General features: G+C 37.4%; 1 protein-coding gene across 1 annotated transcript in view; it reads right to left on the reverse strand.

Annotated features, from left to right (window-relative positions):
• GLRA3 (glycine receptor alpha 3) overlaps nt 1–27,372 on the reverse strand; it is a 139,338-nt gene extending 111,966 nt beyond the window's left edge. Inside the window, exons 1-2 of the mRNA XM_036764004.1 lie at nt 27,294–27,372; nt 6,186–6,253 (exon numbers count right to left, since the gene is read on the reverse strand). Coding sequence (XP_036619899.1) covers nt 6,186–6,253; nt 27,294–27,372 — 147 coding nt within the window. The remainder of the gene's footprint in view (nt 1–6,185; nt 6,254–27,293) is intronic.
• Between the last annotated feature and the right edge of the window lie 451 nt (nt 27,373–27,823).

Consider the following 27,823-nt stretch of genomic DNA (forward strand, 5'->3'; position numbering starts at 1 on the left):
TCCCATGGATGAAAGAGCTTGAATTCCTTGAGATCTAAATTAATAAAAAAAATACTCATATCAATGAAATGACAGATCTATTAAAATAATGTTGCAATTTATTGTTCCCGATGTTCCAAGCCCCTCAGTTATTATTTAGACTTTTAAAAATGTTATTTTTCAGTGCTCCTCATCTTAATACTAGAACATTAACATATGGATTGCATGTTAAGGAAATATGGAAAATAGAGTATTGCTTACTCCATTATTGGAAAGAATCCTCAATGGCAATATGACAAGAACAGCAGATCACTCCCTGACTGAACAAATGGCTGATACTATAGGAAGTTAATTAGATAAACATTAGAAAAGGTATATAATTTTGGCACTAAAAGAAATGAGCTTATGTTGTAGAAAAAAAGATTCAACTATTGAAAGAATTAATCTGTTGCCAAGAATGGATTGTGAACAAAATTTTGCTTGCATATTATTTTGCCTCTGCTAAAAATAAACTGACTAAATAGGATTTCTACATGAGAGAAGACTATAAAGAATAGCTTTTAATGGGAATAGAGACACAATTAAAATCTGTAAGTAAATATTGCATATCAGGGAAACGCAGACCACCAGAGGGAGTTTAGCATATTTGGTAAGTTGTTAAATGTAAGAGGAAGATTGATTGTGCTGATCAGACTGAGGATGTAAACTATTCCTAGAAGAGGAGTTAGTATTTTTTTTAAATAAAGTTACAAGAAAAAAAGATGTTTGTGGATAGTTACAAGCAAAGTTGTATACCACTTTCTCATTTTGAAAATGCAATCACTTAATTGCATTAAGCATTCAGGAGGAAAGAAAATTGGAAAGGGATTTATACTTTGGGGGATTTAAATCAAGTGTTTTAACTTGATTTAAAGACAGCGATTTTTAAATAAAGAGATTAAGATAAATTCTGAGTAATTGACAACAAAAGTAACATATACTCCTGAGGTATCAATGGCTTATTCTCTCCAAATAAAATAATTCTAACCATTTAGTTTATAGCAAGATTGTTTCTCATTATGTAATTATTATAGTAATGATATAATTATGTTATGAAGGGAAGGGAAAGGAATAAATATTTATTTAATGCCTATTATGTAGCAGGCACTATTCTCAAGGCTTTACAAATATTATCTCATTTAATCATCCCAACAAACTTTTGAGGTAGGCTGTACTTTTAATCCTTATTGTATGTTTGAGGAAACAGTGGTTAAGTGATTTTTCCAGGGTTACACAGCCATTAAGTGTGTGAGATTGAATTCGAACTCAGGTCTTCCTGACTCCAGGCTTAATGTCCTATCCATTTCACAACCTATCTGCTTAATTGGCATGATAATTTTGATTAAAGGAATATAAACTATGAATTAGGGGGAAAGAAAAAAAAGTCTTTTAAGCTAAGTTGGATTAAGATGGTAAAGTGAAGCTTAATACAGCACTCAGTTTCCCCTCTTAACTCTTAATCAAACTAGTAAAATGTCCCCAAAAAGAGCAAATATTACAATGAAAAGAATCATTCAACAAATTCTTATTAAGTATTAACTTTGTGCCAAGTGCTGGGAACCAAAAAATATGAAAATGCAAGGTCAAGGTAGAAGAATGGGTGAGGGTAAAAGTCAGAAGAGGAATATTTAAAAAAAATCTACCAAAAGGTAATTCTTACATAAAAAATGCCTAGAGATTAACTCACTAGCCCACAGTCTCTTTTACTCTTGCCTTTAACACTCCTATACCTCTTTCTCACAATCTGGGTCCTCTATTTCTGGTGGTACCTATGGTTTCAGGTATAGTCTTTTGGAGGTAACTGCATGGTAGTATTGCAAGGATATTGTGCTCATAGGGCCTTTTGAGGCTGTTGAGTCAATTTAGCCTTGATTTTTGAGTAGGAGGAAATGAGTGATTGCAGAGGAGTGTGGATCCTAGGGGAAGAGGCTAGAGAAGAGAAAAGAGACCTGAAATTCTTTGCTATGGTGTCACCAGCAGTGTCAGGAAAACTCATGACAATCAATAATTTTATAATAGTTTAATTTTGTGGCAGCAATGGTCACGTGTCATTGACACTAGACTGACTCAAACCATCTATTTGACTAGATAAAATCACGTGGGACTGGTTTCTCCATCTTTAGTTAGTTCCCTGACAATTCAGTGTTAGATTTTGTGGTATACACACGCATTTCATTGCTTTCTTTTGTTGTATTTTTAATTCTGTAGGCTTAAAGTACAGCTATAGCTTCAAAGAAACTGACAAAAGCTGAAGCTTTTAAAAATGCATTTCAATAATGGGTTAGCGATTTTGTCATAGCTGTTGGTATAAGGAAGGCAATAGTATCAAGGTCCATCATTAGGAAGCACAAAGGAAAATGCAATCTAAAATTGAAAAACAACACCAAGAACTGACAAACTCCTGCTGTAATAGAGACATATTAATCCTTACAGAATAAGCAAAACATTTAGAGGGATTTGCAAATTGGACAGATTGTTATTAATTTCTCTATAGTGCAGTATAGACATTTTGATATTAAAAGAAAAACAAGAAGAAAAATATGAATTAACTAATTAACCACTGGGCAAAGAATTCAAAGACCAGAGACTTTCATCTGTTGTCATTGATAAAACTCACCTTTTTTCACTTGAAGCCTATACTAAAACTTCAGTCAGAAGAAGTCCAGGAGAGCCTTAAGATCTGAGCATTCCCATCAGACCATAAAACATTTACCCCAAATATATTTGGAAGATTTTTTAATTTGGCCTTGAAGTTTTGTTCCTATTAAGGTTATCGTGGACTTTGATAAATACATTGAAATAGTGACTAGGGAGAGAATTTTTAACCAAATAAGGATTAGAGGGCATAAAGGAAGACAAACTACTTTTTGTTGCATAAAGTTAATTTTTTTACTCAAATGAAATAAATGAAGATAATAGAAACTCTAATGTGGGTAATACATATGCAATAAATATCGATGATAAAAGTCTGCTATACAAAATGCATAGGAAACCGACATAAATTACTAATATCAAGAATTAATCAAGATGTGAGGTCAAGTGTATTGGCAATTAAAATGGGCTCTTAGAACTTAGTTCACCCAAGTGCCCTTGAAGAGTTTGGCCTTTATTTCCTTGATTAAATTGGGAGTCCTTGATGACCCCCTTGCCTCAAGGGAAAGCCTAGTTTACATGGGTTTGAGAGACATGTTTGTGACATCAAAAGCTTTTAGACCACGTGGGTTTAAGTCACCTCTTTGGGATGATTTTAGGTCGTGTGGGTGAGTTACATGTGTGACTCACCCTTGACCCTGAAAAAGATAAAAAACCAGGGGTTGGCTTTCTCTTTTTCGGAGCTCTGACCCACAGCAGTGGTGGCACACGTGACTCTGGGCCAGCCCTTGTTATGAGCTCCTGGGCTGAACTTAGATGTTGGTAGCTATGAATTGTATTTGGTCTGTCTGTCAATGTTTGTAATTTGTTTGTATTTGTTCTGAAATTCAAGGTGCTGGCTTTTTCCCCTGAACTAAGTGAATGATATCTGTATGCTGGATTAAAGTAAACCTGTCAACCCTTAATGTTGCTTTCCTTAGCTAAGCAGAGCAAAAGGACCTGGGTTTTGCAGCATTCTGTGAGCTGGTTGTTGTTGATTTTACACCCCCCACAGCAGCTGCTAGCCAGATTGATGAAACACCAAGTGATAAGAACAAAATTTTCAAAGGAATACTTGCAAAACATAATCAATTGCAAACATGCTCCAAAGAATTAATAATTTAAAAATAATTAAATCAACTTCAAGGTTTTCCCTCATAACTTGCAGAATAATAGCTAGGATAATAGCAGCTTAAGGTTTTTGAAGCATTTTCAAATATTAAATTATTTTATCTTCACAACATAATGAAACTGAGGCTGACAGAGATTAAGGGACTTGCAGAGGGCCACACAGCTAGTCAGTATTTGGGCTGGATTTGAGTCCTCTTGACTCAAAGGTCAGCTCCCTTTTCCGTGTCCCTCTGATCTCCCTCTAAATGTTGAAGATGAACAATGAGATGGAACAATGATGTCAGAGAGGCTGTGATCATACAGACATATTACTACCTCTGTTCGTGGAACTCAAGTGGCCCAATAATTCTGGGCATCAATTTGGAATTACACAAGAAAAAGTGATTCAAGTATACATTCATACACTTGTCCTAATGATTTCACTAGATAAATATCCCCAGGAAAGTCAGAAGCAGAAAACACAGATCAAATATATAATCAAATATCCATAATAACACTCCATGGTAGCAAAAAGCTGGAAATAAAGTGGCAGCTCACTTACTGGGGAATAACTGAAAAATAATATTCCTGCATGTTCTTTCCATTACATTTGATTGCATTCATTTGTGAAAGTAATTGGATATGATGCTTTTCAGCAATTGCAGTAAGAAATTATATCTTCCCTTCACCCTCATTCCCCAAGTCCTACTATGCTGAACAAGTAACTCTCATGGAAACATAATAGCAGAAACCCTACTGCTCATTCAATGGCCCCTTCCACCATTGCCATAATCATCAAGCATCATCTCAAAGACCTCATTACATCCATATCTGAACAATTATCTTGGTGTTCAGGTTTGCAAATGTTAAATAAAACTCCTTTGGCTAGGGAACAGTGCCAATGAGGTCCCGAGTATGGGTCCAGTCTCTAAATGATCCAGTTTTTGTCACAAGGACAAAAAAAGACAACCCCATGCCCAGCTATAATAATTGTAAACCTGTTCAGTCATCTTGGCAAAGACCTGTTCTTTGTCCCACAGGAAACCGGTGAAGAACATGTGAATGGTTTAGGGTAATTCAACACCATTATTGGGAAAAATTTAAATATATGAATCATCATCTGTGATGGACAACACTGCTAGTTGCTGTTTTAAGCTACAGGAAGTTCTTACTCCTTTGGTAAGTTCTAGGCAGAAGGACAAAGGCAGATTTTTTCTCACTATGCTTAGAGAGCAACAGTAACCTCTAGGTAGCAGTTGTGACCATGCTACTATTGAGGGCCATTTTGAAAATTCATCTTTTAGGAAAGAATAATCATAGTCCAAGGCAGACAAAATCCTAGTTACAGAGATAAGTAAATAGAGACAGAAAGGCAGTTACACATATACTTATTATGGTTCTATACTAAAATATTTCATTTTAAAAGAAAAAGAATTATATCTTTTCCTGGGACAAAATCATTGTCTGTGACCTATTTTTCCAACTTATTACAAACTTGAACAAGAATTTCATTTTATTTTAATATGTCATCTAAAATCAAGTTCAAAATATTTGAATTGAAATGTTTAAGATATTTTATTATAATATAACTAATATTTCTATAATTCTTATTATAGTTAAGCTAGGTTTTTTAACTATGTCTCCATTTTATATACAAAACATTTACTCTGGCATGATTTTGCAAAATATCAGTTTCTGCAACCGAGGTCAAAGTTTTGTTGTTTATGGCCAAAGCATGGTGCGAGACTCCCAGAGGACAACATACATACAATATAATCTTGTAAATAAAGTATAACCCTAACAGATTGGGATGTATAACATTCATTACTCCTTTAAAATATATATATGTATACACACACACACACACACGCACACGCACACACACACACACACATATGCTCTAGCTTCCTATTGATATTATATTATAAAACTACATACAACTCAAAATATGTATACATTGATTTGTAATACTAAAATGTAATGCTAATTTTCTTATCACATGGAAGAACAGTATGTAAATCCTATAGATATTATAATGGACAAGTAAATAAAAGCTTAACTGAATTAGAAACTAGAAATTACTAGCCATTTAAATCAATTTATTTAAACAAGAGACCATGAACTATTTTGAATCAATAAGCAATGTTATTGATTTATATGTCAAAACTTCAGGTATTTTTCTGGGATTTTAAGCATTAGAATACAGACTTATTAATACAGAAAGAAAAATTTTCATTGCATTTATAATTGTTCTTTAAAATAGCTTGAATAAAAATATTGTTTATTGTGATTTAACTATACCAGCTATTTAATATTAATATATGTGCATACATATATAGGCATATATACATGCATCATTAACAGCTTGTTACTTAAATGACTCCACATTTGGAGTTGAAACATTTTACTGATGTCAAATGGCTTACCATGGTTGTCTCTGCAATGGATCCAAAGCTGTTTATGAATATATTGCATGTGACATTAACTGGAGGGCCTGAAAAAGGAAAATAAAGTAAACACCAATACTAGGTAAAAGTTTATAGAGGAAATAACTCGGGGCCTAATAACAGAAATGGAGCAGGTAGGTGGCATAATAGATAAAGTGCCTAGAGTCAGGATGACCTAAGTTTAAATATGGCACCAGATACTTAATAGCTATGTGACCTTGGAAAAGTCACTTAACCCTGTTTGCCTTGATTCTTCCTCTGTAGAATGAGCTGGAGAAGGAAAGGGCAAACCACTCCAGTATCTTTGCCAAGAAAACCCCAAATGGGGTCACTAAGAGTTGATGACCGAACAACAACACAATCAGAAGACCTGGGGTCAAGTTGATGCTCTGTTAAGGGACTTCGAATTACATACTCTCTTGACCTTTCTGAAGGATGGTTTCCTTATCTTTACAATGGAGACCATAATACTGGGAGTTTTCTTCCTAATGTGGCAGCTGTGAAGAAAGAGCACTATAAATATACAAAGCTCTCTGTGATTGAGAACTGACATTAGTACTACAGCACGTTTGTTATTTCACTGATGTGGGGACTCCATTTACCTATCTAAATAACAGCTCTTGTTCATAAATTAATGCATTAAGTAAACATTTATTAATATTAATCACAATATTGTACTAATACAACTATTTGAAATGAATGAAAATTTTCAAAATAAATTTTATTTTTTTCAGTAAATAAGTAACTTCAGTAAATAAGTAACCCATCAGAAGAAAAGGAAAACAAAACTTTTATAAAGAAGATGTATATTCAAGCAAAACAAATTCCTATGTTGTTCATGCCCAAAAAAGTGTGTATCATTCTATATCTTGATTCCATTGTCTTTCTGTCAGGATAAAGATAGTCTTCATCATCAATCTTTTGGAATTATGGTTGTTCGTTGTATTCATCAGAGTTCTTAGGTCTTTAAAAATTGTTCATTTTATGCTGCTTCATCAAGTTGTTGTTCAGTTGTTCAGTCATGTCTTATTCATTGTGACCCCAGGCCTTTATATCCTCTACTAAAGAACCTACTATGTGTCAGGAACTGTGAATAAAGATGAAATATTCCTTGTGTAATAGGATCAGGGTCCCTATGTTTCTCTGCAACAAGAATTAGATTTTCCAAAAAGCTAAAAAAAAATGGGAATTGATAAGCACCTGTCTCCTTTCCTGGTCACTGAAGAGCATAAAAACTCCCACCTACATCGAATTAGGGACCCTCTTACTTGATGGATTTCTGAATATCATGACCCATCATAACCTGCTTTGCTGACCAGACATGATTCCATATGGAGACTGTGTGTGTGTGTGTGTGTAGTGCATCCAGAGAAGCCTTGTTAAACCCTTGGTTAACTGTTCAACAACTTGTGAAAATCTCACTTTGTCCCAACATTGAGTTTGAACTGAGAGGGTACTGACGTTGGGTATACCCTAAACAATTTTATCTCGAGGGGCTTACATTGTATTAGCAAAGAAGACAAGAATTTTTATAAATATATGTAGAATAAATAAAAAAAATATAAATACAAAGAGCTTAGGGTGAGAAAGTACTAACAGTTGGAAGAACCAAGAAAAGTATTGCTTGAGTTGAGCCTTGAAAGATGCATTCTAAACATAGAGGACACCCAATACAATAGCATTGAGCTAGAGTGTTATGTATGAAGAATATTAACAAATTCAGTTTTCGGTGGCTCTATAGTATACATGGAGGGGAATGATGTGTAATAAAGCTAAAAACGTAGGTTGGAGGATGGTTTTGAACAGACTTAAAAGCCAAGAGCTTTTAGGATGATGGGGATAAGAAAGGAAAGAAAGAAATTTACATGATAACTTTATTAAATATTCAAAAAGAATAGCAATTTGTACATAATACATTTGTAGTTTCATGTGTAGTCATCTTTTTTATTATAAGATGTTATGGAAATGCTTGTTTTATTTCATAAATTAAAAGTAAAATAAATAAAAATTTTAAAAAAAGAATAGAAGGAGTGGAGTAAGAAAACCTGGGCTTCCATCCTTCTCTAGCTGGTAACTCTCACTATATTTTACAGGGAAATGGCAGGCCATCTCTGAGATTCCATCCTCTTGTCTATAAGACCATTGGACATTGTAAAGACAAATATCTTTGAAAAACTTGAGGACTCTAATCAAAGCAATGATCAATCATGATTCCAGAAGACCAGTGATGCACTTTTTGACAGAGAAGTGATAGAGCATAGGTGCAAAATGAAACATATATTTTGGACATGGCCAATGTGGGAATTTATTTTGACTGTGTTAATTTTTTACAAGGATTAGGCTTCTCTTCCAGTGGGGAGGGTGAAATAGGAGAGAGAGAGAAAAAATATATTTGTTGTTTGAAAAAAAAGTAAAATAAAATAGAAAATTATATTAAAAATAAAAAAGTCAAGTAAATTAATTTGTATCTATTCTAGGGCAATAAGAATCCACTGTAATTTTATTTGGAAGGGAAATGACATGGTCATATCTATGCTTAAGGAAAATAACCTTCTTAGCCATTTAGAGGATGCTTAGAATAGAGAGAAACTTCAGCCAATGGAGTCAATTAAAAATCAATTGCAACGGTCTATGCTAGAGGTCATAAAGGACTATGTGACTAGTGAAAAGAGAATGGGTGTGAGATATTGTGGAGGTAGAACAGGTAACATCTGGCAGGTGATTGGATCTGAGGATAATGCCAGCTAGATTAAGGAATCAAGAATGACACCAGAGTAACAAACAGTTGAGACTAGAAGGATGGTACTTTGCTCATTAAAAATAGGGCAGTTCAAATGATTGATGAGTTTGAGTGGAAAGACAATGAACTCTGTCTTGGACATGTTGAGTTTGAGATGTCTATAAGATATTCAATCTGATATGTCTAATGGGCGTTTTGTGATTTACAGCTGAGGCTCAGGAAAACAACTGGGGATGGATATATAAAACTGAGAGTCATCAGCAAAGAGATTAAAACTGAGTCTATGGGTGGTGATGAGTTCACCTAGTCAGAATATATATAAACAGACAAAGAGATCAGTGTCTTGAGAACACCCATATTTACAAGCCATTATGTGGATAGAGTCCTCAAAAGAGTCTGAAAAGAGGTGATCATATTGGCAGGAGAGAATACTGTCTCAGTACTCTCACACAGAGAAAAGATAATATTCAGAAAAAAAGGAAGAAACACTGCGGCAATCTGCTATGGTGGAACAGTGGATTGAACACTGGACTTGGACTCATGGCAACTTGAGGTTTAATTCTACCTTAGACAATTGCTAGCAATGTGACCCCTGGATAAGCTACTTCGCCACTTTCCATCTCAGTTTCCCTGTTTGTATAATAGGGATAATAATAGCACCTACCTCTAAGAATTGTTGTGAGGAGTTTGTAAGCCTTAAAATATTATGTTGTTAACTACCATTTGGAAAATTGTGATTTCTTAGCCACCTCTCTGAATCTTTTCCTTTGTATAATGATATATCACATGAACCCCACATGAAATCTTTTGACCTTGGTGAAAAATCCTAGGGCTTGAGCTCTACTGCTGTGGCCTTTGAGATCTCACTATCACCCCAGGATTGGGACTCTAAAGACATTTTCAGTAGGGAAGATATGATTTGTCATTATTATAATTATAGGAACATTCTCTCTTCAGTCAAGTCCTCTTCTGTGGCCTCATCACGCTATAGAATTGACTGCAGACTCAGCCAGCCAAGTGCAAGGTCTAGCTTGTCCTATTATGCTGGAAAGTCTTTTAGTATAGGCCCAGGAATGGGCTCTATGTGGGTTAGCCTAGGCAAGAGCAGCTAGGTGGTGCAATGGACAGAGTAGACAGTGGAGTTAGGAAGACCCATCTTCATAAATTCAAATCCAGCCCCAGACATTTACTAGCCTTAGTTTCTCATCTGTAAAATGGCCAACCACTCCAGTATCTTTGCCAAGAAAACCACACAACTGGAAAATAACTGAACAAATGATCAACCATCTGTTGGTGGGCTGCAGGATGATGGGATTTTTAGCTATGGGAATTCTAGGAGATTAGTTACCAAGTCAAAGAGGAGCTAAGACCTGACTTAGGGGAGTAAGAATCCACTCTATAAAGTAGGAAAGTAGTAATTCAGATCTGATCTCGTGACTCACCCATTCTAGTGACTTCCATTTGCCTTTAGCATAAAAATAAACTCTTCTGTTTAGCTTTCAAAATCCTATACAACCTGGCCCCAGCCTACCTTTTTTAGGGGATATTACTCTCTCTCTCTTACATTCTGACACTTGGCCAAAATGGACTTCTCTCTGTTCCTCACCCTTTCTTCTATATTGGAATCTTTGCCTTGCCATCCTGTATTCTTATAATGCATTCCCTCCTTGTCTCTGTCTTATAAAATTCTTCTCTTTAATTTACAACTCAGACAGCATCATCAAGATGAAACTTTTACTGAACACCTCAATTTCTAGTACACCTCCTTTCTAAACAACCTTATCTATAAATGTACATATTTTTTCCACTTTTTGTTTATACCTTATCTATATATTTTCTATGTATTTGTAACCCCATTACAATGCAAGCCGCTAGTGAGCAGGGATTGTTTAATTCTTTGTTTTCTATCTCCAGGGCATAGTAAATTGCCTGGTACATAGTAGCTGCTTAAAAATCACTTGTTTAATTGAAGGAATAAGTAGCACCAAAGTCTGTAGCAAGCTTTTCCAAAAAAAATGCTCCTTCTATCTTCCAGAAGAGTTGTTGGCACACACAAATAAAGAGAAGATTAAGCAGATATTTCAAACACTGCAATTTGAGATGGGGAGACCAAAGTCCTAGTCCCAGTTCTGCTAATAACAGGTTATGTGACCTTAGACAAGCACTTTTTCTTCTCTAAGTCTCCATTTTCTTGTCCAGAAAATAAAGTGATTAAATTTGATGATCTGTGTCCAGCTCTTCCATGAATCTGTGATCTTATTGATTCTTTGTGACATCTTTTAGCTCAGAACAGGCATAAAATGGTAAAGAACATTCCCAGGCAAATCACTGGTTGCTAAAATGCTGCATTTTTGTTTTGGGGGTGCAGGATGTTCACAGATTGAAAATAAGGTCAGAGATGAGGAAGCAGGTTGTAGTCGCTAGCATGCATCACAAAGACATGCAGGTATATATGTATGTGTATAGTTATGCACTCATACACTCAAAACATGTACATGGTATATTATGAAGGCAGAATTTATGATTTCAAAGAGAATCTCATATGTGCCTAAAAGGTCCGGAACCGTAAGATATAAGGAATTCTCTAGGCAGAAGGCAGGAGAACTAAAGCATGTATTTACACTCCACAGTAACAAGCCCACAAACCAGCGTCCCCATTTTGATATTTTCATCAAAAGTTTCCAGGCCCAATAAGTCCGCCTCACAAGGGTAAATAGGAGGCCACAGAGAAGCGAGATGGTATAAGGCAAAATCGTATACATGCTTCCCCTCTACGGTAAGAAGATTACCCACTAGCCTCCAGTCAGCTCTGCTACCGGCAGCTCAGCTTCGGCTGTAGGCGTCTCTGGCTCCAACCGGAAAAGGAAAGGAGGATCTTCAAGCTGTCCTCTCCCCTCTTATAGAGTTTTTGACATCATCAAGCGCCGCCTGAACGACCAGGGCCGATTGGTTCTTGACTTGGCCCCTCCCCCAGCGTAGACCACGTTAACACACCTCCCCTCAGCCAGTGCCACGACTCATCACACAGGAAGCTCTGGTCCTGCCCCGGAAGAGCAAGCCCCAGCGTCCAGGGAAGCTCAATGAGGCAAGCTGAGTCATTCAAAGAAAACAAAGTCCATTCTGGCTACACATGGGTGTGTCTAGATATGTATTCATACATGTTTGTTTATGCATACGTGCATGTAATGACAACAATAATGATGATAATATTACTACTACTACTATCCATTCAGTTGTTTTAAGTTGTGTCCAACTATAACAACAATGTTGCTGTGCAGCTGCTGTGGGGGCATTAGACCAATAACACCAGCACACAGGAGGGCTGCTAGCACAGGTTATTCGATCTGCTTTTATAAAGGAAAGCAACTCTAAAGGGGCCAACAATCTTACTTTAATAAAATCAAACATATGTATACATATGCACATATGTATACATATGTTTGATTTTATATATATGTATATATACATACACATACATACACACACTCATATACATACATATACACACACACATACATACATACACACACACACACACACACACACACACATATACCATTCACTTACTTCAGGGGAAAAATCAGCATCCTGATATTCAGAACAAATACAAGCAGAAATTATATAAACTGAGTAAATAACACAAATCAACAGACAAGATTATAACTGTTTGACCATAGCAATACATACATAGTTACCAGAGAGAGAGAAGCACCAACATCTGGGTTTTCAAAGCTGGGGGGTGGCTCCTTAATGGCTACCTAGAGTCTTATCTGGCTATATCACATGAACACTCTTCCCATGAGTGAGCCCCAAAGCAAAATGCTAACCTTGGAGTATATATATACTTCTTCAGGGTCCGAGGGAATCACAACCCTTGTGACTCAGGCTCATGTGACTTAGGCTTCCGTGTGACTCAAGCAGGTCACATGGGCCTATTAATGGATGGGAAAGATCTTCCCATGAAGCAAAAAAATACATTAACAATACAGCAACTCTTTGTGACCCCTTTGAGCTTTTCTTGGCAAAGATACTGCAGTGGTTTGCCATATCTTCTCCAACTCATTTTACAGATGAGGACCTGAGGCAGACAAGGTCAAAAGACTTGCCCAGGGTCACACAGCAAGTAAGCATCTAAGGTGAGACTTGGACTCAAGAAGATGAGTCTTCTTCACTCCAGGTGTAGCACTCTATCCACTTTGCCACCTATAGCTACCTGTGCCTATTACTAATACTGCTACTACCTAGCACTTATATAGTAACTGCTTTGTGCCAGGCAATGACAGAAGTCATTATTATTACCCTCATTTTACATACTAAGAAATTGGGACAAATAGATGTTAAGAGGGTTATATAGCTAGTAAGAGTCTGTGGCCAGATTTGAACTCAGTTCTTGCTGGTTTCAAGCCCAGAGCTCTAGCCACTGCACCACCTAGTTGTACTTATATACCCATTCATCTATCAATTTATCCATATCCCTAGCTAGCTATGCAACTTGGGGAGGTGGCAAGATGAAGGGAAAATCTGAGTAGTTTTGTAGACAGAAGTGAATGAGCCAGCAAAGTCAAACTGTTCTAACCCCAACTATGCAGCAAATCGTGAGCTTCAAAATGATCATTAGCTCTCTGCAGGATTTTGGCTCTTGTTACAGTCTGTGCCTGGCTTCGATGCACACAACTAAATACTTTCATTGCTGCATTCAGAAATTCTCTCACACTGCTTGATGCCTTCAAAATACAGTGAAAAGATTTAGGGCATATTAATCCACATCAGCTGGTTCACTGAAAAATTCCAGTGGTTGGGCCTTCTGGAGCTTTTGTCCTCTGGCAAATTTCCATAGGCTCAGACATAATTAGGACTTTAAGAAGGGTATTGCACAGAAAGAAATACGTATTGCTAGTCAAAAAATTCTTCTCTGCTATCTCAGTCATAGGGTGCTAGCAGACAGTGAATATTACTTTGCTGGTAAAAACCATAGTAGCTGCTTTTAATACCAGCCCAACAGTCACTAACACTAGCCCAACAATGATTTACATCAACCAAAGACAGCAAGGTTGCCATATCAATCAGTCATTCAACTGCTCAACAAGGACTTATTGAACACCTACTATGTGCCGGGCACCTCACTGAGGTCTGAGGATACAAATGCAAAAAATGGAATAATCCCTACTCTCCAAGAAATTGCATTTTATTCAGAGAGACATGTTCTTATATAAGTATAGAGCACACACTGGAACTATCTTTCATTGTAGGGATTGCCCAATTGCCCAGTAAGAATCTCCCTCTACGGGGGGCAGGGATAGAGGGGCCGGCAGAACCAATATGGCGGCTGGAAAGCAGGGACTACTGTGAGCTCCCCGCCAAGTCACTCCAAAAACCTATAAAAAATGGCTCCGAACCAATTCTATAACTGCCGAACCCACAAAATAGCAGAGGGAAGTAGGGCTCCAGGCCAGAACAGCCTGGATGGTCTCTGGGTGAGGTCTATCCCGCACGGAGCTGGGGAGCGGAGCAGAGCCCAGCATGGGTGGTGTGGACTAACCAGACCAGGAGCCAGGCGGAGCATGTCCTAGCACCCTAAATCAGTGAGCTGCAGCAGTTACCAGACATCTCAACCCCAAAACACCAAAGACAACAGAGAAGGTTAGTGGGAAAAGCTGCAGGAGTAGACAGAGTTCGAGGTTCAGCCACCGCCCCAGGGGCAGCAGAGGTGGGGAAGCTACAGAGCTAGAGCTGCAGTTGCTTCTGGCCCCAGGCCCACCTGGTGGGAGGAATTAAGTGGCAGATCACAGCAGGAGTGAAGAGCCTGCTGAAGATCTAAGTCCAGTCCAGGTTGGGGGTTCGTGGGGAAGGAGGAGTGCTGGTGTGGCAGAGCTGGCACATCCCCCCAAGCTTGGAACATAGTTCTCTTAACTCTACAAGCAGTCATACGCCACTGAAAAACTCAAGGGTCCAGTTAGTTGGCTGGGAATATGGCCAGGCAGCGAAAATGCACCCAGATTCAGTCTCAGACTTTGGAAGCTTTCTTTGGTGACAAAGAAGACCAAAACATACAGCCTAAAGAAGTCAACAAAGTCAAAGAGCCTACAACAAAAGCCTCCAAGAAAAACATGAACTGGTCTCAGGCCATGGAAGAGCTCAAAAAGGATTTGGAAAAGCAAGTTAGAGAAGTAGAGGAAAAATTGGGAAGAAAAATGAGAAGGATGCGAGAAAACCAGGAAAAACAAGTTAGTGACTTGCTAAAGGAGACCCAAAAAAATACTGAAAAATGTACTGAAGAAAACAACACCTTAAAAATTAGACTAACTCAAATGGCAAAAGAGCTCCAAAAAGGCAATGAGGAGAAGAATGCCTTGAAAGGCAGAATTAGCCAAATGGAAAAGGAGGTCCAAAAGACCACTGAAGAAAATACTACTTTAAAAATTAGATTGGAGCAAGTGGAAGCTAGTGACTTTATGAGAAATCAAGATATTATAAAACAGAACCAAAGGAATGAAAAAATGGAAGACAATGTGAAATATCTCACTGGAAAAAACACTGACTTGGAAAATACATCCAGGAGAGAGAATTTAAAAATTATTGGACTACCTGAAAGCCATGATCAAAAAAAGAGCCAAGATATCTTCTTTCAAGAAATTATCAGGGAGAACTGCCCTGATATTCTACAGCCACAGGGCAAAACAGAAATTGAAAGAATCCACTGATCACCTCCTCAAATAGATCCCAAAAAGAAATCTCCTAGGAATGTTGTCGCCAAATTCCAGAGCTCTGAGATCAAGGAGAAAATATTGCAAGCAACCAGAAAGAAACAATTTGAGTATTGTGGAAACATAATCAGAATAATCAAAGATCTAACAGCTTCTACCTTAAGAGATCAAAGGGCTTGGAATACGATATTCCAGAAGTCAATGGAGCTAGGATTGAAACCAAGAACCACCTACCCAGCAAAACTGAATATCATACTCCAAGGCAAAATATGGATTTTCAATAAAATAGAGGACTTTCAAGTTTTTTCAGTGAAAAGACCAGAGCTGAATAGAAAATTTCACTTTCAAACACAAGAATCAAGAGAAGCATGAAAAGGTAATCAAGAAAAAGAACAAGAAAAAGAAATTGCAAGGGATTTACTAAAGTTGAACTGTTTTGTTTACATTCCTACATGGAAAGATTATGTGTATGATTCATGACACCTCAGTATTAGGGTAGCTGAAGGGAATATGCATATATATATATATATATATATATATATATGTGTGTGTGTGTGTGTGTGTGTGTATATATACATATGTTTATGTATATATATGTGTTTATGTGAGTGTGTATGTATGTATATATGAATGTGTATATATATATGTATATATATACATACATATATATATATACAGAGAGAGAGAGAGAGAGAGAGAGAGAGAGCGGGCACAGGGTGAGTTGAAGATGAATGGAAGATATCTAAAAGAAATAAAGTCAAATTAAGGGATGATAGAGGAATATATTGAGAGAGGGAGATAGGGAGAGATAGAATGGGCTAAATTATCTTGCATAAAAGTGGCAAGAAAAAGCAGTTCTGTAGGAAGAGAAGAGGAGGCTGGTGAGGGGGAATGAGTGAATCTTGTTCTCATCAGATTTGACCTGAGGGGGGAATACCATACATACTCAATTGGGTATCTTACCCACAGGAAAAAAGGAGGAAGAAGATAAAAAAAGGGGGATGATAGAAGGGAGGGCAGATGGGGGAGGAGGTAATCAAAAACAAGTACTTTTGAAAGGGGACAGGGTGAAGGGAAAAAATTCAATAAAGGGGGTAAGTTAGGAAGGAGCAAAACATAGTTAGTCTTTTACAACATGAGTATTGTGGAAGGGTTTTACATAATGATACGCATGTGGCCTATGTTGAATTGCTTGACTTCTATGGAAGAGTGGGTGGGAAGGGAAGAGGGGAGAGAATTTGGAACTCAAAGTTTTAAAAACAGATGTTCAAAAACAAAAAAAAAATTTTGCATGCAACTAGAAAATTAGATAGACAGACAATGGGGTGTAGAAATTTATCTTGCCCCACAAGAAAGGAGGGGAAAAGGGGATGGGAGGGGAGTGGGGTGAGAGAAGGGAGGGCTGACTGAGGAACAGGGCAACCAAAATATACGCCATCTTGGAGTGGGGGGGAGGGTAGAAATGGGGAGAAAATTTGTAATTCAAACTCTTGTGAAAACCAATGCTGAAAACTACATATATTAAATAAATAAATAAAGAATCTCCCTCTACCAATTCAAGTCTGAAACTTGCCTAGAGCACTTACAGGTTAAGTAACTTGCCTAGGGTTATACAGCCAGAAGGTGTCAGAATCAGGACTTGAAATGAGATTTTCCTGGGTTAGAGGTTTTAACAGCAACGTCACTAGCAGCTACTGTAGTTGTGTAAGACCAACAACAATGGCACACAGGAAGGGCTGCCAACACAGGTTCTTTTTTGGGGGCGGGGCAGGGAAATTGGGGTTAAGTTACTTGTGCAAGGTCACACAACTAGTAAATGTGTCAAGTGTCTGAGGCCGGATTTGGACTCAGGTCTTCCTGACTCCAGGGCCTGTGCTCTACCCACTGAGCCAACCAGCTGCCCAACACAGATTCTTTGATATGCTTTTCTAAGGAAAGCAACTTTAAGGGGTTAACAATCTCAGTTTAGTTAAACATGCATATGTCATTTGCTTAGTTCAAGGGGAAAAGATTAGCCCCCTGAACTTCAGGGAAAATAGAAACAGAAATTACAAATCATTATATAAACTGATCAAATAATACAAACCATTCTATTCATAGTAAGCCATAGTTAGCAGAGAAGCACCAAAATCTGTCTGGGTTATCAAAGCCAGGGGCGGGGTATTTCAATGCCTTGTCCAGATTCTTGTCACCCATACTCTTTCACTAAGTGTACCCCCAAAAGTGAAACACTAAACTTGCAGTACATATACCCTGTTTATGACTCTGAGGGCTTGAGGCTCACCATTTAGAGTGTAAGAAATCACTAATACCAGAGTGTGGGAAAACTCCAACCACCAGCACCACATCATATACAATTCATTGACTCTTGATTGTCTTAGTGCTGAGAAACATTCCAAGACAAAAAAGATCTCTTTACCTGCCCCATTCAAACAAAGGCCAGACTCATCAAAGCCACTTAAGAGAAGAACAGCAAAAAATCCTTCCCTTATTACCATTATAGAGGTCACTTCCCTATCCTGTACTTGATGATGTCTCTCTGTATATACAAGTATGAAGAGAATAAATATCTACAGCATTTTGGCTCTGGGCTGGGGCTTTCAACATGGACCTATTTGGAAGCAAGAATTTGACTTGTGTTTCAACAAATCAGTTCATTTGGACAGTTTCTGGGAGATACAGCTCATTGAAGATGGTAAATGTTCCATAGTGGCTACAGTAGAGGCGCCTATTTCGTGGCCCCTGATCAGGGTAGAAGCTGTTCAATTTATTAATCAGTTCATTAGCTGATTTTTTTAAAAAACAGCACATAACTATAATGACATCTATATGATAGATTTTTATTTTAGATTACTCACCCCGTTAGCCAAAGCTGGCCTTCTAAGCAAATGGGAGTAAATTTAGATGTTTTAGAAGCACACTTTCTTATACTTATTCTCTAACAACCATCCATAAAGCCATCATAGAACAAATAGTACTCTCAAAGTCACTTAGAAGAGAGAATGACAAAAGACTACAGATTAGGAATATAATATTCCCCTTTTAGATTAGGAAACTATTTGATAGATTTATGGCAGAAAAAAGTCCCTAAATCTAAAAGCAGAGAAACTTATAAACATTACCAACAAAAGAAAAATATCAAACTGTCTTCTATGGTAGATCCAACGTGACAGAAGATATTTTTATATAGGTTAATTTTTTTTCTTGCATACTTTTTAGCTTTAGAATGAGAACAAAATTTGAAGCTCCAGAGGAATCCTGGCCAACATTTCTCATTGTAAGGTCCTTCTTAGTCTCCACTGTTTGATTATCTTACATTTCCTATTCCTTCTACATGCTTATATCTTAGGCTTCCTGTTTCTTCTCTTCACTCTATAGTTGCTCTGTTTTGGTAATTCAATCAGCTCCCAAGAGTTCAACTCTCATCCCCATGTGGATGACTCCCCAGACTTTCTGTGCAGCCCTCAGTTATTGCCAAAGCTCCCATGCAGAATCTCTAATTATCTGTTGGGTATCTCCCCACCTTATTGTCTCACAGGCTTATCAAACCCAACATGCTTAAAATGAAACTCATTCTATTTCTCCCTGAATTCACCTCTCTTCCCAACTCCTTTATTTTTGTCAAGGGTACCAACATTTTTCCAGTCAATAGGTTGACCACCTTGGAGTCACCCTCGAGTCTTTAGTCTCACTCCCATTCTCCTATCAATTACCTTGTCTTAGTCATTCTACCTCCACAACATTTCTCATATTGGGCTTCTTCTTTCACCTCACACCACAGCTCTCCATAACTCCTTCCCTGGACTATTACAATAGCCTCCTATTTGGGTTCCATATATTCAGCCTCTTCCCTTTCTAATATATCTTCTACAACTGCTAAATTAACACTCCTAAAGTACAAGGGTGACAACGTCATTCTTCTAATCAAGAAGCTTCTGTGATTCTTGACTTTAGGATAAAATAACAAACTGCACCTTTAAACATTTAAAGCCTTTCCCAGTCTAACCATTAGCAGATGTTAACAGGATAACTTTCACCTTATCCTTCTTCCAGGCCTCCACCCCACTTCATGACTATGAAGCACTCAACTCTACTTTGTGCCATCACTGTGGATACACTCCCATCCTCCTTGCCAGATACCATTTACATATTGTCTTCCCTCTTTAGAGAGACTATCTTGTTTTCTTATATTTGTATCTGTTGTGATTAATACAGTCCTGGGCATAAAGTAAAAACTTAATAAATGATCTACCATCCATTTGTCAATCTAACTTCTTTGTCTCTCTTTCTGGGGCCAATTTCATCTCAGTCTCCCACACACATTCTATGCTCCTGCCAAACTATCCTACTAGATGTCCGCTGTAAATGACATCTGGGCATTGCACAGATTCTTCCTCATACCTAGTATTCTCTGATGTCTCATCTCTGCATCTTGGAACCCCTAGCTCTCTTTGAGAATCAACTCAAGTATCCCTTCCAACAAAACACTTTTCTTAATATCTGCAACTGTTAGTGTTACTCTGAAATCATTTTGCATTAAACTCATACACACATCCTTGTTTACTCATGAGTCTATTGTCTTTTCCCAGTAGAATTTAAGACCCTTGAGTATAGAAACATTTTTATTTTTATCTCTGTATCCAGAGAAGCTAACACAACACTGACACATTGTAGGCTCTTAACAAATGTTTATTGAATAGATTATTTGTATACAGATTTAGGAATAACATGGTTTCATCAGTTTGGGAGCATTCAGAATTTACTTTTAGGGCGAGGACTCTAAAAATGATAATCATTATAATGAGAAGATAAAGCCAGAAAATATGTCCTTCACATAACTGACAAACATAGGGTGTATGGTGACCCAGTTAGAAAAACTGGAAGGCACTCTTTTGTGCTATTGGGAAAAAGAGATTAATGTAAAAGTATTAGATAGAAGCAGTAAGAGCGATGGAGATTCAGAGAGAAATACGAAGAATGTGAAAGGGAAAGAGAAAGGACAATCTGGCATAGTATGCTACATTTATGGTTGTAGAGAACAACTATTACACCCTGTATGAGAGAATGAGAAAAGAAAAAATATATTGCACAGATTTTTAAAGGAAGTCAGGAATTGAAGAGTCTGGGTTCTGCATAGAGAACCATTTCAACCTGAAGACAAGGGATGACCTTAGGAAGACCAAGGACAGTTTGAGGAACTCACTGATGGGGAATAGAGGCCTGCCTTGGATTGAACTTAAGTGATGTCTTTGTAAACCAGCATTACTTAGTATCTCTTTTCTGTTCCTTTTAAATATGTTAAGAAATGTTAAGCTTAGTAGAAAGAGGCATGATTCCCCTGTAAGTGGATAGCTTGTGTCAGGGAGCAAGCTGTGCGAACCAATAGGAAGCTAGAATGCACTGCTTTTTAATAAAGAAATATAAACATCATATGCAGATTCACAATACTGCATGTCAATTGGCAAAGGCAAGAAGGAAGAAAGGCAATCACACAGAGAAATCAGGGAGAAGACAGCTATACGTCTTCACATTCTTTTCAAGCAGATACATAAGATGAGAATCTTTTCTCTCTTGCAGTTGCTACAAAGGAGGCTGAACTGGTAGAGTTCAGAAGAGACGGTAATGAAAAGTTTTGAAGAAATCACTTCAGGAACAAAGCCCTGGAGACACGGAGATAGCAGACAGCTGTTACTGTGAAGGCAGCATTGCATTCTTTAGTCTCAAGAGTCTGAGTATTTGTGTACAGGGCAAGGATTTTCAACCCTAGTCAAGTAGATGGGAGCAAATGCTAGAGAAAATGGCAGAAGCCTCTTTGTGATTGAGCTGAAATGAAGCTATGTTGCCCCAAGGGCTTTGGATGCTGTGTCATTTGACATTTTATACATTTGGGTGTCTAAGGATAGCACACATAAAACTGTATATTTGGTCACTGGTATCAAGCCTGAAATTCAGGAGAGTTGACAACAGTTGCCCAACTACATGTATATTCATACTTACATGTCCATGCACAGACATACATTCATATATTTATACATATTTATTCAAATAGACACATAAAGGAATGGGGGTTATGTTTTCCCACATAGATGACCTTTATACAACTAATTATTAATTACTGACATTAGTAAACCATTTAAATATAATATAGCTTCAAAAAGATTTCAAAAGGTACAACCACTAAGATGAAGCCCTCATTGTTTAGCGTAAACCAGTATCTACACTAATCATAGGCAGAATCAAGATTTCACTGGGGCACAGCTTAAAAGAGGTTGAAATTTAAACCTGTAGCACTGTACCCAGGGTGGATCAAGCTAAATGGAGTTTGAGATTAAATAATCTGGAAGAGAAGGGTAAGTCTAGGTTAGGAGGGTAAATATGTGGACATAGGGAGTGCTTTTCCCCTGCGGAGGATTAAGAATCCCAGGAGCATCAAGACCCAATAGTCCCTACTTGATATTCCTCTTGATTAAATTAAGAACTTGATCAGTGAAATAAGAAGTCTCTTTATTTGCTTCCTAGAATGTTTTCAGAAGAGACTTATGGGGACAAAAATGGGCTATCTCCATCTATGTCCTTCAAACTTTGTTTGCAGAGCTCCACTCTATGCCCATCCCAAATATTTAATTTCCATCCTCTCTAGGCCTTTGGGACCCAAGGAAGTACAAGTCCCAGGATAGACAAATGAATCAGAGAAATGTATAATTTCAGAATTCAAAGGTTTCATCTCATCTAATTTGTATCTGAGTAGGAATCCATTCTATCATATACTCAAGAAGAAACTAATTTTCCATTAGAAACTACAATGACAAGTAACATGCTCCCTCAGAACACACCTCAAATTTAATTGTTAGGAAAGCTTTTCTTACACTCAGTGGAAATCTGCTGCCTTGTCTTCTGCCTTTTTAGTTCAAGCAGAAGCAGAATGCTTCCCCCACCCACAATATAGCCCTTCAGATGTTTGAAGGTAGTCATTATGTCTCCAGTAAATCCTTTTCCCCCCATGCTCTTTCAGTTAATTTCATATAGAATTGTTTCCAGTCCTCACTCTGTCCTATTTACCCTTCTCTGGAAACATGTCAGCTTATTAATCTTCTCTTAAAATGTCACACCCAGAACTTAATTCAAGGTTCCAAATATTGTCTGACTAGTGCCAAGAATGGTGAGATGAGCACCTTCCTCACTGTCAACACTATGTCGCTTAAGACTGATTGGCTTAGGTAATGTTGGCTTCCATGCTACACTTTTATCTTACAATTCTTGGGGCTCAGCCCCCTCTCACCCCACACGCCTGCTTCAACTGGTCCTTCAGCTCATTGTTGTCATATTCTACCAAGATTAGGGTAGTGTTTTGGCCAAAGAGGTCCTGACAACTGTGTTCAATGTCTGGCTCAGTTAAGCAGGCTTGTGATTAATTAGTCACTTTATGGGAATAATAATTACCACTTAGGTTATTATTAATGGCATCTGGAGTATATAGATATTAGAAACTAATTCTATAAAAATGATGGCCAATTTTACATGATAATGTAGTTAATGATATATATTTTCTTTAGCAAAAGCAAATGTTCTTCCCTTATAACATGTTTTCTCCTGTTCTTTTCCCTTGTTTCCTGCCAATTCTAGGAAAGCTGAATTTTTTTATGACAAAATGGAACAAGTTTTAAGAGTTGCGAGGTGAATGCAATGGGTACTCACAAAATCATAAGACTGAGAGCTGTAAGACAACCAAGAGGGCATCTATTCCTATGTAGCCAGAATGGACTTTGTTTTCTTTGAATGACTCAGCTTGCCTCGTTGAGCTTCCCTGGACGCTGGGGCTTGCTCTTCCGGAGCAGGACCAGAGTTTCCTGTGTGGCGCTGGCTGAGGGGAGGTGTGTTAACGTGGTCTACGCTAGGGGGAGGGGCCAAGTCAAGAACCAATCGGCCCTGGTCGTTCAGGCGGCGCTTGATGATGTCAAAAACTCTATAAGAGGGGAGAGGACAGCTTGAAGATCCTCCTTTCCTTTTCCGGTTGGAGCCAGAGATGCCTACAGCCGAAGCTGAGCTGCCAGTAGCAGAGCTGACTAGAGGCTAGTGGGTAATCTTCTTACCGTAGAGGGGAAGCATGTATACGATTTTGCCTTATACCATCTCGCTTCTCTGTGGCCTCCTGGTTACCCTTGTAAGGCGGACTTATTGGGCCTTGAAGCTTTTGATGAAAATATCAAAATGGGGACGCTGGTTTGTGGGCTTGTTATTGTGGAGTGTAAATACATGCTTTAGTTCTCCTGCCTTCTGCCTAGAGAATTCCTTATATCTTGCAGTTCCGGACCTTTTAGGCACATATGAGATTCTCTTTGAAATCATAAATTCTGCCTTCCTAATATATCCTACCCCTATTATCGATGATGATGACTTCATGAAAATTCCGTAAAGCATATAGTGAAATTATTGTTGTCCCTCCTTCTAGAACAGGAGAAACCATAAACTGGGAGTTAAATTTTGGTCCTCTTATTCAGAATTGTGAGAAAATTACATATAGTCTAAATTCTACAAACATATCTATTTCATGATAGATCCATATAACAGAGCTATGAGGGACATTGTGGATATTTGTGTATGCGCTGCCTTGGAACAATTAAAAGCAGCCTTGAATGGAAATGGAATAAAGTACTAAGGAGTCTTGTATATTTTTGTCAAGAGATTTAGGATCCAGGGATTGCCCTCATTGATCTGCCATTAATTACTTGTGTGGTTCTGGGAAGGTCACTTCATATTTTTGGGCCCCAGTTTCCTCATTTGCAAAATCAAGAAATTTGACTATATTTCAGCTTTAAATTTATGACCTACTCTTATCTTGCCGAACATGGTACAGTGACTCATTATGACCATCAGAGGGTGCTGTGCATCAGGTTTTTTAACCCCCCTCTAAAGCTAGGAGACTCTCTTGCCTAGTTCAATGAACTAAATTGGCTTTTCCCAAAATACTTTCGGGACAGAATATACTTGTGGGACAGAATATGTTGATGAAACCTTTAAATTTTGGTTTAATGAATCTAGGGACATAGGATATTCCCTAAATCAAGGAAAACCAACAAAATTTTGTTGCAAAGCAAGTTGTTTCATGTAGTAAATACTTTTGGTGCATGCTTAATTTCATTTTTTATATTTTAGAAGGAAAATTATCTTTAACATCATTTTTTCATGGAAAATTTATTCCCAATTGCATCTAATATATGCTGAAGTAAATCATACCTTACTATTTGGTACTAAGTGAATACATGGGTTGAGGCTATCCAATGTAATTTAAAAACCTATCTGCCAATGCCATCTAAATTTCATCATTATTTTCCTTGCCATTGATAAAATGCAAAAATTACCTAGAAGAAGTAATTTCACAAGTTTGCATTAATTTAACAGAATGGCTAGTCAAACACTTGGGAAAAGATCAAAGTGTGCATGTGTGTCTGTGTATACACATATGCTTATACATACATATGTATGTGTATGTGTGCACATATACACACATGCATATGTATATACACATATATATGCATGTACATGTGCCTGTATACATACATATATACATATGTATATATATAAACATATATATCTACATATACAAACACACAAACACACACATATGTATACTGACTTCATTGAGGTAATGAAACTTTAAAAACTGCAAAATTTATAAAAGGATAGTTTTACATATTATGGGCATATGGCCAAGTAATTAGAAAAAGGCAGGGTAATCAGGACATAAAGGGGTTTTAAAACTCTAACATAAGAAATTGTTGAAGGAACTGAAGACTAGAGTGGAGCAAAAATGGGAGCCATGAATTAGAAAGACTGTAGTAAGTATCTTCAAAGATTTGAAGGCCTATTTCTTTTCATTTCCAGTGAAACAAGGCATTCATTTTTTAAAAAGGAATATTTGGGCTTGTTATAAGGATGCATTTTTTAATGATTTAATGATGGACTACCTTGTTTTACCTGGTGATATTGTATCCATTGGTGAAGAGGTTCAAGAAGAATCTAGATGATTTGTCAACGATGGAGTAAGAAAGGATTCCTGTAGCATTTGAAGGATTAAGCTAGATAACCTCCATGAAGTTATTATACAGCAGTTGGAACCATGGACTTGGATACCAAGCTCTGGAAGATTTGCCCAAAGAGTAGACCAGCTAAATTCAGAAAAATTCATACCCAGAAGTTTGGATGCAAGGTGATGATTTTTTTAGCCATAGGAATTCATAAAGACTTTCTAACAAATGATACAGATGATTACCATTCCATATTTTCCATGTTAAACTCCAAATTTATTCTTAACTTGAATTGCTAAGACTTAAGTTTAGAGATGAACACTTAGGGATATCTATCAAAAAGGGGAATTTTCCCAAGGTCCTGTTGGATACAGGGTTATTTCATCTTGATTTGTACTTTGATGCACAATTAAATAACCAAGGATGGAGGCAAGATGAACTGGAACAATACCACCCACGACTTAAAAATTAAGCATATTTGTAGATACATCAGACTTTTACTTATCTAGCTGCAAAACCTCCAGGATTTTTGCATTTTCAGTCCTTCCCTCTTGCTGTCAATCCCTTCATATTAACCATTCTTCCAGTAGAGGAATTAATTATTTTGCATAACAGAAATTCTAGAAAAAGATGGGTCAAGGGAAATGAGATGCCCTTTATTTATCTATTGTTTTTTATTTATCTATTAAACCAACAGATTTACTGAGAGACTGCTATGCACATTATATTATGCAGCATGTTGTAAGGAATCTAAAATTTATCAGACATGATTTCTTTCCTCAAAGAACTTTCAGTCCAAGTGGGAACACAAGACACATTTTCAGGAGAAAGGGAGAGAGAAAACATGAATTTATCAAGTGCCCACTCTGTGCCAGACTCTCTGCTAATTAGTTTTTGAGTGCTTATCTCATTTCATCGTTACAACAATCCTGGGAGGTAGGTGCTATCATAATTTTCATGTACCTTGAAGTGGTTGTCATGTTGTTTCAGTCATGTGTGACTCTGTGACCCTATTTAGGATTTTTTTGGCAAAAAAGTGGTTTGCAATTTTTTTCTCCCAGCTCATTTTACAGATGAAGAAACTGAGGCAAACAGAGGTTAAGCAACTTGCCTAGGGTCACATAGCTAGTGAGTATATGGGGCCAAATTTTAACTCAAGTTTTCCTGATTCCAGGTCCAGTGCTCTGTCCATTTGATACATTTAGCTGCCATATAAGGAGGTAAATGATTCTAGCTCCCCTACTTCCTAGTTTTGTGACCTTGTAAAAATCATTTGATTTCTTGGGCCTAAATTTATTCACCTATAAAATGAGGAGGTTTGGCTAAATGACTGCCAATGTTCTTTTCTGGATTTTCCTATGATTAAACCTCAAAGTAAGCAGTACAGAGACTCTAGAAAAGGAAGAAAATAATGTGATTGGATACATTTCCATAGCTGTATATTTCCTCTCTGAATGAGGCATTCCCAAATAAAAATGTAATCCCCCAAAGACTTGTGAATTGAGTACAGATACCTTTCCCCTTCTGCATTTATCTTTTTTAAAGGGGGTAAAAAACCCTCAAATCATTACTTTGTAGAAATATGCCAAATTAACTCCACAGTAGGCAGAAAAATTACCTTTAAAATTGGGTCTGATTCTTGCATCATAGCCCGATGTCCTGCCCATTAGTTTATCCAGAAAATCAGATGGTGACATTGGTGTGCTACGTGATCTTGCACTGTCTGTCTCCTTTGTGGCAACCAAACTATAAAGAAAAAGATAAGATCCGTATTTCATGAAACAGGCAACAGTAGTTGCACATGTAATTTAAGAACCAATAAGGTTATTCAAATTCCTACAGAAATGAAAATATCTTTAGGCCAGTGAAAGAAACCTTGAAGTACATTGGTAGTGGGATTTTAATTAAACGAAACCAGTAGGTTTGTGAAATTTGCAAGTGCAGGCTTGATGTTGAAGTTAAACTTCCTCAGTCTGTGTAAGGCTCCATTTGAAATATAGAACTAGATGATATTTTAGAAAAAAATATTCTCACCATTTTTTTTTCATGGAAACTGTATTCCTCTTGCATGTAATGTATTTTGGGAAATCCTGAACTAAACCATACCCAAATATTGGGAATAGTGGCATTCATATGTCAAGTAAGATA

Source organism: Trichosurus vulpecula, chromosome 6 (assembly GCF_011100635.1).
Source record: "Trichosurus vulpecula isolate mTriVul1 chromosome 6, mTriVul1.pri, whole genome shotgun sequence".
Taxonomy (NCBI): Eukaryota; Metazoa; Chordata; class Mammalia; order Diprotodontia; family Phalangeridae; genus Trichosurus; species Trichosurus vulpecula.